At 39.3% G+C, this 12,647-nt stretch overlaps 1 protein-coding gene across 1 annotated transcript; it reads left to right on the forward strand.

Moving 5' to 3' along the window:
• The first annotated feature begins 315 nt into the window (after positions 1-315).
• Il17f (interleukin 17F) lies at positions 316-9,579 on the forward strand. The gene is made up of 3 exons (XM_027938226.1): positions 316-414; positions 8,003-8,223; positions 9,342-9,579. The coding sequence occupies exons 1-3, from the start codon at positions 316-318 to the stop codon at positions 9,577-9,579; spliced, it is 558 nt and encodes a 185-aa protein (XP_027794027.1).
• The last annotated feature ends 3,068 nt before the right edge of the window (positions 9,580-12,647 follow it).

Consider the following 12,647-nt stretch of genomic DNA (forward strand, 5'->3'; position numbering starts at 1 on the left):
TAAGTGAATGCAAGACAGGTGCAATATAAGCTCAGAGTTAATGAGGAAGGGAACAGTGCCTGAAAGATGATTCGAGAAAGCTTCTTGTTGGAGTTAAACTTCTGCAGAGGAGAGGTGCAGAGAAGACTCATAGGCATGTACAGGAGCAAAGTGGATGAAAGGCCCATGATCACAGAATTTTGATTAGTTTTGGAGACTTTTCCAATGAAGCCAAGGACAGTTTCCTCTCCATTTTATTTAACTAAAGAAGACTTGACAGCTGGAGGGCAGAAGAGGCCATGCAGCCTGTGTTGTCCTTACCATGTGTCCGGGAAGATGCCAGGAGACTATAGCAGTGGCACACACTGTGGGTTCCAGACCAAGTTCCTGGCACAGTTGGAGAACCAGATTGATAGGCAGCAGTTTGAAGAATCAGTTTGAAATCTAAATTACCTTTATGCAGAAGCAGAGAAGCTTGGAGGCCAAGCGTATCTTGAAAGCTGTTTGGCTTGTTTAACAGCATCTACCATCTTCTTATGCATGGAAACTCATTATGAGAAGGTTCTGAAGAAAGTCCAAAATATATTCAAGGATAGAATGAGAAAATATGTGCTCCCCAAAAATTCCCCCAGAAAGACATTATCGAGGGAGGACTTCAAATTGCTGAAATTACCATTTGTGAGGACAGAGGCATGAGCAGTGGAGGATAAAATATAAAATTAAAGATCCCACCTCCAGCTGGGACCCTCATCTACCCAGTGACCGATCACAGAGTCCCTACCTCCTCTCCAGAGCATCATTCCTTTGTATCTGCTACCAGAGCTGCAGTGCCATTTACTCCAAGGACGAATTTTCTAAAATTCCACACCTGGAGTGACCTCTAGTCTGTCAGCACCCACTTCGTGTTTCCAGATTGTGTAGGACTCTGATTCATTTCCAAGAAAACAAAATGAAGAATTTCATATTTTTTTTAATTCAAAGTGATTTAATAAAATATGCAGTTGGTCAGCCCAATGCAATGTTTTATTTCTTACCTGCCACCAGTACCATGAATTCTCTTCATTTCTTGGGTTAGGTTTCCAGGTGGCTTTAAACTTCATATCTTAGCCAGTGTTCAGTCTTATTCCCTAAAATTAATAAAAGGCTTTTTTTTCCAGGTGAGGGATAGACTATGTCTATAGTTAGGTTCATGCATTTTCCAGATTTCATAGAACTACCAGTTTTGCCATGATTCAAATCTTAAGATTGATTTCTGCTGCTCAGTTTCTCAAACTGAAGCTCATTGAAAAAAATATGTATAATGTATTTGTTTTATTATAGTGAAAATACCTAATTAAAGCAGTATTGCATGCAATTTACAGTTATTTAGAGACTTTTATGTTATTATTGCATTCCTTTGAATGTTGGAAAGATGTGGTATGTGTTGCTTGTTCATTATGGAAATAAGTAAGCACAATAAAGTGGGTGTTAACCCATCAAACACCTATGTCCCTGAATGTGTAATGAGTAAATATTTTAATTATAGATTTGTTATAAGTATAACTTGTGAGAAAAATTTAATAGGCTAATTTTTAATCATATTGGCAATTTCTTTATGATTCATAAATTCCTCATATAATATTCAGTAAACAGAAATCTTATGGTTGGTTCAGTTGAGTGAGTGACTTCAAAGTTAAACTCTCAAGTCTTAGTCAATATTTCTAGCTTTTATTTTGTCTATGTGTTCCTAGTGTTTGTGTTTCTCATACCCTTCATTCTTTTCTGGGTTTGAGAGCACTGTATTTGGGAGAAAGTTAAGAAATATATTATGAGAGATTGAAGCAGTAAGCAGTAAAAGTTTTACTTTCAAAGATATTATAGGTGCTAATGCTGAATTTGACCTTTCTTGGAAGTGGTAGTTATTCAATGTATCCCATAAGTCTGTGTAACATTTTAATTGTATAAAACTTATTTGTTACTTTATAGCCTCTTATAATGTGTCTGCCTTTTAAACCCATTGCAATACTTTGCTGAAATATTAACACATTAGTACAATTTTTTCTTAAAACAACAAAAAAATGGAGGAAACCTGTTCAAACATGTTAATAATAGTGGAAAATAACTTCATGATGCTAGAATGTGCTCAGCCTTTTGAAAAGTGCATGTGTAATTTTGCCTTATTTTAACAGAGGTTTTAAAAAGGTAAGTTACCATTTGTTGGAAATGTCTGTGTATTCCTAGGGTACCATGTGCTTCATAAACATTGATCCGAACTGAACTGGGACAAATGAAAATTTTGACCATTATTTAAAATTACACATCAGAACATTTGAAGACTTCTACTTGCTAATTCATTTTGGTAAAAAAAAGGATTATTAATCAGAGATAACCAAGAGCATAGCCATTTATATGTTATATGAAAAATGACCATTAGCGACTAGTAGGGGTCTAATCATAGGGTTAATTAGAATTAGTTCAGGAAGTCCACAAAACTACCTGGGGATATAGCTCCTGAGTCTCACTGATGCAAATCACTTTTTTGATTTCCTGTACAAAAAATGGAGCTAGATTTGGTCCTTTTGTTTAATTCCGATTATTGTATGACTGGAAAGTAGAACATATGGTGCGTGAGGAGGGTGTTGGCAATTTGTGGAAGAATCTAAAAGATCATGACAGTAATTTGTACCTTGGCTCATCTCTGTAGTAAATCAGCTAAGAATTTTAGTATAATTTGAGGGTAATGGGGGTGGAAGTGGGGTAGAAGAAAAGGAAGATTTGGTCTTTTCCCGTCATCCCTTTTTGTAAAGGGTCCCCTTTGGTTCCCCTTCAGGAAGTGAAATAGAAAAAAAAAATAAAACACAACAAAACTGCATTTGTCAGCAATGTCAGTATCTCTGGGTCAACCACAACTCAAAGACAGTAAGCAGGTCATTCAAAACAAGGACAGTGATTGCTATAAAACCGACAGGTACTCCTGTTGACACACACAGGCATACCCAGGGAGACCAGACTTGCTTCCTGCACAAAGCAAGCAACTGAAGGGAAATAATGAAGAGCCTACATGATAAAGCAATGGTGAGTAGCAATAACTCCAGCTTAAGGGTAAGCATTCCTAGGATTTCAGAAAAGCACATTTCTAGAGTTAGCCTTCATTAGAGTCTTTTAAAAAATTCTTCTTCTTCTTCTTCAAAAGCTGACTTTAATTTTGATTCTTGCTTGGTGGAGAGAAAGAAAAAAATAATTAGAAAACTTATAGTGGGGTGTAAAACATAACTGATGATTTTTGCCCCAGTGGTGTTAGTGAAACCGGTCTTGAAAATCAGAATCAGGTCTTTGTTCTCCTGGTGTTGAACATTAAACACCCAAGAAATGCTGAGGGAAGACAATATGTTTTATTTAAGGAATAAGAGAGAGAGAGAGAGAGAGAGAGAGAGAGAGAGACTCCTCCAGAAAAGAGAGGGTCCAGAGCTGGTGCCCAAGGCAGTGGGAGTGTCTTGGCCCTTTGTAGATTTTAGGTTTCCTTTCTTCTCATGCCTTCCTGACTGAAAGGTGGGTGTGACCAAAAGGCAAGAAGAGAGTGGTCCAGGGGGTGATTGCTTGTGTTGGAAAGTGTGATCCTTCCCTTCCCCTGGAGGCTGTTAGCAACTGGGTGATGGTTGAGTGTTATCTATACATTTTCTTTTTAATAATCAGCTACCAGGTTGCCCTGGTCACATCAGCATGTGCATTCCTTGGTACACAACGACAGGCATGGTCTCTGGTGATCACTCATGATAGAGTTAGCTTGGCCTAAAACTCTTATCTCATGAGGGGAGCTTAGCCAGTCCTTTAGGGAACATGTACGTATGTATTTTACCAAAGGAAGCTGGGACCCCAAGTGGTTTCGTGATCCTCCCAAGAGCACAGGAGCATCCTGGAGGAGAAATGAAACACCCAGTGATGAATTTTGGACAGCTCCTGGAGGACAGAAATTTCCTGTGTTTCTGGTAGCAGGTTGTTTTTTCCATTGTCTTGTTCCTCTGATAGTCAGAGGGAGGTTAATGTGATGGAAATATATCCCCTTCCCTTGTGTCTGGACTCCTGCCAATGCCTGACATCAGCCAGATAAGGCCTGGGAAGAATTTAATATGGAAGTACATGAAAATAAGGCTTAGGAAATCAGGCACCATGTTATTGGCCTAGATAATCCCTCTTTTATTCTCCTTTTAAAAGCTGTGCAACTTAAAAGAGGTTGGATTTCATAAAAGGTTCATGGCATATGGCAATGATAACACTTATTTTATATTTGTGTATTATTTTAGAGATTACAAGAAATGTGGTAAAATGCAGTATCTAGAGGGTTTGGAGTCAGTCAGACTCACTCCCCTGCTGGATAAATGTGGGATTTTAGGTTAGTTAGTTAGCCTCTTTATGCTTTAATTTTCTTAACTGTACAGTGGAATAATAATGGCATTTACCTTATGGCATTTTTTTGGTGTGGATTAGCTGATATCATTGAGAGTAAATGAATCTATACTTTGTGGTGGAAGATCTTTGCATGCTTAGCTTTTGGATAGTTTGTATCATGCAACAGTAAAGATAGAGAAAGCATTCAATAAGTGTTAATTTGTATTATTATTATTAACCCAAGACTCTCATTATCCACTAAATAGATGGGAATTACTTCTTCATTATGTAAATGATCAAAAGCTCAATGAAATGATTTATTTAACCTCACTGGATACTGTAAACACAAGAACTGAAGCATAAATATAAGTTTTCTGGCTCCAAATACAGTATGCTTCTTTCTGAAAGATTCAGAGGCAAGATTGCTAAATTTAAAGCTACTGTGTCCAAGAAAATCTTTTAGGTAGTTTTGTTCTCCTAAGCCATTTCTATTTCTGGTTTCTTTGAAGAAATCTGATGGATTGTTAGCAAGAAACGTGACAGTGCAAGAGGCTTTGGAGTTGGACTAGACGTTGAAAGATTTGGCAAGCACAAATTCTCATGGACCTACTAGCTGGCCAGCTTCTGTAGGGCATTCCTACATGGGGTGGGTGTAAACTGTAGATGAGACTGGGGAAAATTCAAATGGGCTCTCTGCTGGGCTCACAATAGAGTGAGGTGCCAAGGCAGGCTGAGGATGGACATGTCCTGTTACTGCCCACCTGCAGCTGGAGCTTTCTCATTCTACAGAATGAGAGTGATATTTATTTACCTGTTTTGTAAGTGACAATAGAAATTCAAGTTTATAAAGTGCTCTGAACTTTTCTGGGAAGAAGTGCTCTTTGTTTTATTGCTAAGAATGAACAACAGCTGTGTGCTGGGGGCCTGTGAGCCCAGCTATTCAGTAGGCTGAACAAATTTGAGACCAGCATGGGCAATACAGTGAGGTTCTGTCTCAAAATAAAAAATAAAAAGGAATAGGGATGTAGTTCAGTGGTTAAGTGCCCCCCCCGCCCCGATTCAATCCCTAGTACCAAAAAAAAAAAAAAAAAAAAAAGGCCTGCAGATATAGCTCACTGATAGAAAACTTGAGGTCCTAGGTTCAATCCCCAGTACTAGAAAAACAAAAACAAAATAAAAACCATCAACAGCCTTATCAGAGTTTCTGCTCTGTATTGCATAAATCTACAACTAAATCTATAGCTTTATGGAGCTAACCAGAGTGATTTGCAGACATCATCTGATTTTCTGATAAAGAGCCATGTGGTCTATAAAACTTATGCAATTCTAATATAGCTTTCACATTGTTTAAAATGCTTGGATCCTCTAGTGAGACAAAGCTAAGATCAATGTTGGTAATAATGACCTGCAATGGCAATAGCTCTAACCATTGACATGTAGGTTGGAGTCTCTCTGGCACTAATAAGGCTGGTGAATCCAATCAAGGTATTTATTGCTTCTTAGATGTAACTCTTTCACCTAATTGGGATAATTAATATTAGCTATGTAACTCACAACATAGTTGTTAATGTCCAGTATTTAAAGAGATGTGAAAGTATGTTTCCTAAAATTCTACAAGAATTCTTAAGTAAAAATAATAATGACTTGTTAGAAGCATGGTTATTATTACTAAATCACATAAACCTAAGGTATAGTTACTTTAGGCCTTGATCATGAAAATAGAAGTGATTTGGTGAATATGGTACACAAGGAGAAAGAGAAAATTCAAAGAGGGAATTTACTAAAAAACCTAAAATTTCTTAACTTTAGGGGAGCTATCTAAGGACCTTTTGATATAAATTGGAATCTTTTTTTTAAAAACTTCACAGCACTTTGTCAGGATAGGAGGTGCACAAAGTAAATTCCACTGTGTAGGATTAGCTCAGTATTGACTAATGCTACCCATATCAAATACTTACCATGTGCTGGTAGGACTCATTTTGAATTGATCATTGCATTTGATCTTAGCATTTTCTATTTTTTTTAAGTTGTAGATGGACACAATACCTTTATTTTATTTGTTTATTTTTATGTGGTGCTGGGGATCAAACCCAGTGCCTCATACATGCTAGGCAAGCGCTCTATCACTGAGCTACAACCACAGCCCATGATCTTAACATTTTCTGGTGGAGGAAACTGAGTCACAGTCATAAGAGTCCTGTATGGACTCCGGACATTTGACTCTAGAGCTACCACAGCATAGAGTTAAGAGAGAGCTGTTGAATGAGTGAATGATTGTGGGGGACAAGAGTGGATGACTGCTGATCACCTTGCTTTCAACTATTTTTAGTACCAGCTACCTCAGTACAACTAGTTGACATCATGAACTTTTGGTTTACTCTTTTCATTGTTTGCCTTCAGCATCTGCAAAAGAATAAGAGAGCCTTTTAAACCAACCTGTCTAATTACTTGCCATACCTGAAAAGTGTGAACCTGAACAACATTGGGCCCAGAGAATGAAAGCAACTAGGTTTAACTCTTCTTGTGCATTGTTTTAGACCTTGTCCATTCCCTATAAGGGTCAGTGGGGATGTTCAGATGAATAAATCATGGTCATGCCAAAGGGAAGCTGGCCAGATGGTCAGATTTTTAGTTCTCCTTTTAGTTTGGTTTTCACAGAGTGCTTTTTTTTCTCTGTGTTCCAATGATACCAGATAAACTGATACATCACTGATAGTATAAAATATACATTCCAGAGCTAAAGAGAAATAGTTTCCATATTCTCTATTGTTGTGCATCATTAACGCCCCTGCTTCTTTCAATTAGCACAGATAATTGGAACTTTGCTATAGTTGGTTTTGCGTAATGTTTTTCTTAATGCATCAAGCATAACCATATTGTTTAATTTAAATGTATCATTCTGTTCATTTGCTCATCCACTCCTTCATTTATTCAGAGAGTATTTATGGAACACCTGTACTATGCCCATTATCATACAGGGAATTATAATCTAAGGGATGTACATATGACATGAACACAAATACTACATTTCTAGATAATATAAAAATGCTGCTTGAATGATAAATGGTAAAATTATTATTTAATAATGGTAAACATCTAATTAAGCCACAAATTAGTGGGGCCTTGATGGAAGGATATGATTCAACAGATAGAGGTGGGACAGTGAATTTTAAGAGGACAGATGGTTGGGAGGAAGGATTTTGTGAATATTTGAGGGATCTGAGGTTGGGAATAAAAACAAAAGTGGTCATTTTTTTAAGCCTTTGTTTTTGTCTAACAGACGTATATGGGCTTCACATAAATCATATAAACTGAGTATTATCATACATTTGGGAACAGGAGAAACCAGGGGCTTAATAGGGAAGCCAAGACAAGATTTAAACATAGTCCCAGACTTTACATCTCTCTGTCTCCCTGCTTATAAGGTCTTGAACTATGGAGGGCTTCAAGTGCTAGGCTAATGAGATTACTTTTCTGTTTGGCACCCAAATATCTTCAAGTATGACTGTTCCAATTTCCAGGTGAAGACTTGTGGTCTAGAGAGAAGCCCTGATCTCACTAAGGGACCAGGAAAGCTTGGTTCATCTAGATCATGCATTTTCTCATGCCTGCAAGTGACACAAGAGTCCAACCAACTGCAATCTTCTGTATGTTCCAGGTCAAGTGTCTGCTGCTATTGATGTTGGGGTTTGCCTTTCTGAGGGAAGCAGCAGCCAGAAAAAACCCCAAAACAATGGCTCCTGTCCTCCAGAAGCCTGGGAACTGCCCTCCTCTGGAGGACAACAGTGTGAAGGTTGACATTCGCATCCTCAATCAAAACCAGGGCATTGCCATATCACATGACTTTCAGAACCGCTCCATCTCCCCATGGGATTACAAGTAAGTGCACAGGAGACAGATCTTCACATCCTTTTGAAAACATGGTTATTTATTTTAATCATAAAGTAGAAAATTTGTAATATGTACAAATGGAAGAAAAAAGCCCTCATATTCAGTCTGAACAACAGAAGTTCTACTTTCCTTGGGAGCTCCGATTTTTCTTGCTGTTTTGGGCTAGGTCTACCTCTGTGGTTGAAGGTGGTAATATATTGCTTGCACTTTCTCCTTGACTTTCTGCCTTTTTTTGATTCATCCAGTTCCAGGTTGGAATTTACAAACTTTTTGTGTAGGAAGAAAGGATCTTTTAAATGAAGATAAATGGGAACCAGAAAAGTCAGTTAGGAGAGAGCCACTCAAATTTGACATTGTCCTCAAGGCATGGGTATGAAGGAAGAGTTGGGGAGAAAGGCCATTTTGGAAAGTGGATGGTAGTGTGGGGACCTTCGGTGATAGTCTTGTGGTTTTGTCCTAAGATATAGGTCCTAGGAACACAAAGCACCACCACTACTCTCCAAAAATGAGCATGAAAACAGGTTTCAGGTTTTTGGGGATCGTAGCATAGATCCCTCCACAAGAGGAGCATGTACCTTGGCAAACTGGCTGATTCTCTTCATACTTCATACTTCCAGGCAGAAGGGACTATTGAGAGAAAAACTAGCAGAAGGCCCTGGATTCAGACATAAGGCTTTGCTTTTCCTCCAAGTAGCAGGCTTTATAGATTGTATATTGGGAAATCTAGTGGTGATGTTCAATCTCTAGGTAAAGGATAAGCAATGATCATCATCATAATAATGCAAATAAAAATGAACTCAAAGATCTAACATTAATTGAATGCTAATATTGTAGGGGTGTATTGTATATGCATTTGTATCACTGAATGTTCTCCACAATCCCACCAGAGAATGATATGGGAGAATCACCATTTTATTATTGAGGAAACAGGTTTAGGGAGTTAACTGCCCAAGAGTGGCATATGAACCCAGGCTGCCTGGCTCCAGTACCCTTCTTACTCAGAGCTGCTCCCCTGTAGGCGAAAGCCCACTGCCACGGGCTCTTATCCATGGTCCATCTTCCTTTCTCTGGTCTCACCATTTCACTTTGGCTTGTTACTCTTGCAGCATCACCAGGGACCCCCACCGGTTCCCCTCCGAGATTGCAGAGGCCCAGTGCAGACACTTGGGCTGCATCAATGCCCAGGGTCAGGAAGATAACTCCATGAACTCGGTTGCCATCCAGCAAGAGATCCTGGTCCTTCGAAGGGAGCCTCAGGACTGCTCTCATTCCTTCCGGCTGGAGAAAGTGCGGGTGACTGTTGGTTGCACCTGTGTCACCCCCATCGTCCACCACGTGGCCTGACAGCTGTACATCAACTCTTCTGAGGAAGCTATTGAAATGCCACTCCTTACCCACCTCTCTGCAGCAAGTCCTGTCTGATCCCCAATTTTCTTCACTTCTTAGGGCTCTTACTGAGATCTGCATGGAATTCTCAAAGCTCTGTATTAAATGTAGAGTTAATTTTCTGGGTGTTTTAGAATCATTACATAGTCCTGACATGTTCCAATGTCTTGACCCCCTAACAATGGATGGAGGAAATTTAAGGAGTCCTTGGCCCACTCTCTTTACGTCATATAATGACCACCTCCTAGTCACACAGTTACCTTGATCCAGTGCCATTCCCTGGGATCTCTTTTGGGGAAAGAGGCCTCTGTTTCCTCTAGTTGGAAATGCAGAAAATGTATTTATAATGAGAGTGTGGGAGGGACTTTGTAGGGTGTGATGGGTTGGTAAGGATGGGGACAAGGATCTGGCACATGTCTGTAGGAAGCAATAACTACATGTTCATGAGGTTGGTTTGAACTACTAAATATTTATATTTGCAAGGGAATTGTCCATATATTTATGACCTATTGATTATATAAAATGTTGGCATAAAAATTAATATATGCAGGACTAATATAATAAAATATTATTTAAAAATACTTGAGGTGTTTATGTTTAGTCTCAGTTTGTACTCACAGATGGTATAGCCCTCAAGAGTTTGAAATTCTGTATTCATGTCATTCGTTTGTCATATTTCCTCTTCAGAATACTGGTGTTAGAGTTATTTTATTATTGGTCGTTCTTGAGGGTTGTTGACATGGATAATTAAGGAAAATGGTGCAAATAGTACCCAGGTTCACAGTAACACTTTATTGCTTCACCATTCCTGTTATATTATTTTACAGAGCAAACATTTATCAGCCTCTATGCTAGCCACTGGAGATACAAGGTAAAGCCGGAAATGTCTATGGAAGGGAGCAGTGTTGGCAGCAATCATTCGCAGAATTCCTAGTCATTAGGGCCATGTGGTCATTTTGCATCCTTCTCATTGTGACTTCTGGTCCTTTAGATTCACCCATTGTCCTTCATCCATTTTTCTTTTTTTTTAAATTTTTTTTTTATGGTTGTAGATGGACAGAATGTTTTTATTTTATTTATTTTTATGTGGTCCTAAGGATTGACCCCAGTGCCTCACATATGCTAGGCAAGTGCTCTGCCACTGAGCTACAGTCCCAGCCCTTTTATCCATTTCTTGTGTTTCTTGTGGGGCACATGCATATCCGTATTCCAGTCTCCATGCCTCCCTGGGGAAACTTAGAGGCCCTTTTATGCCTCCCTTGCCTAGATACAGCATACCACTTTTTCTCTTTTACTGCCAACATGCCACTGGCTGAGAGCACACCTGCATCATTGCTGCCTTCCAGGTTCCAGGGAGGAAGTGAAATATCTGTCTTCACTCCCACCTGGGACTTGACTTGAGATTGGCAGGTAGCAGGTGCCTGGCTCCCATTCCTTATTCTTGTATTCAATCTGTTGAGAGTAGGGGAAAGGGAGTGGTTGGAGAGGCTAACTCCTCACTTATTTATTCCAGAATCTTTTGCTTAAGATATAAATACTGACTTTTGTATTTAAAACTTTCAAGCTCTTGAAACTTAAAAAATCTTTCTCTCTTGGCTATCAAGAGCTTACTGTGGTTGGCTGGGGACATAGTTCAGTGGCCGAGCCCTTGTCTAACATGCGTGAGGCCCTGGTTCAATCCCCAACAAACACCCGCCCCCCCATGCCCCAACGCAGAGTTCACTATGAATCTCACAAGTCCATTTTGATGTTTAAATCTGTGCAGAGAATTTTCCTTTCTCTGCTCATTTTGCAGAAATTGCCCTACCCCAAGGATCACATATATAAAAAAGCCCTGTGGATATCAGTTCAAGTATAGAAATGAAGGACTGAAGGGAGAAAAAATAATTACACTTCTGAGTGTCAAGATATTTTATGATTACATATGTACATATGTGATTTCAAAGCAGAGTACTAAATACTATGATCAGATACAAAATATTAGGATGACAGTTTGCTGGGATATGTCAGAAAGGAGATGAATATGAAATGGTTTGGAGGAAAATAAGGGAAAGGCTTTCCATGCAAAGGGAGGAGCACCTGCAAAGGTCAGAGGTATAAGAAAGCCTAATGTTAGGAGAAAAGCGAGTAGTTTCATGTGCCCAAGATAGTGTTGACTTGGGGCCAGTGGGGAACACACAACCAATATTTCCTTAATGAATAATGAATGAATGAGTGAGCACAGCTGTAGACAAAGAGCTGTAGGCAACTGGGTCCCTTGTGGGTAGTTTTGTAAGCTCCCTTACAGGAGGTACAAGAGCATGGCTATATCTCACACAGGTGACTTTGGTGATGATGAACAAAAGGGATTAGAAATCTGAAGGCTATTAACGATTGGAGAGAAGGCAGATTCTCTCTAATGATAGATTCACCTTGTTAGAGCGAGATGGACCCCTATAGATCACTTTGTCTTTCTCAGTTGCAAATGTGACCTGGAGAATTAAGAGACTTGTTTAAGTTCACTGAAGTAGTTAGTGGCAGAAACAGATTCACTGACTCCAAGTTCATGATTTTTCGTGTTGATTTTGCAACAATGCTATAGTGTGTCCAATAAGAACCCTTTTTGGTCATTTATCTACGTGTTCTAGGGATGACCCTTGGAGAGGGTACAGAAGTAACTCCACATTTCCAAATACATGGAGTCTTGGAGCCTGGGCCCCTGAGCACAGCTTGACTTCCCTGTTTGTGCTGAGGGTTGGTGGTCCATCAGGCAGTTGCAACTTCTCTCCTTTCCACAAGGTGGCACGCTGCAGGCTGCGGTTCTTAGATTCCTTAGCATAGGTTGAAAGGAAATGAATGGCTGCTGTATGAGGGTGTCTTGTCTGTTTTTTTTTTTTTTTTTGGGCGATTTGAGACACTGCTGTGCAGAATGAGCAGACTGTGTTCTCTTCCTCCTCCTCTTTCTTCTTTTCTCATCCTGCTATATTTTCTTTAATTAAGTACAAAGATCTCTACTCTCTAGGCATGTCACCTAAAGACCATTTATT

The sequence above is a fragment of the Marmota flaviventris genome, chromosome 6, assembly GCF_047511675.1.
Source record: "Marmota flaviventris isolate mMarFla1 chromosome 6, mMarFla1.hap1, whole genome shotgun sequence".
Lineage (NCBI taxonomy): Eukaryota > Metazoa > Chordata > Mammalia > Rodentia > Sciuridae > Marmota > Marmota flaviventris.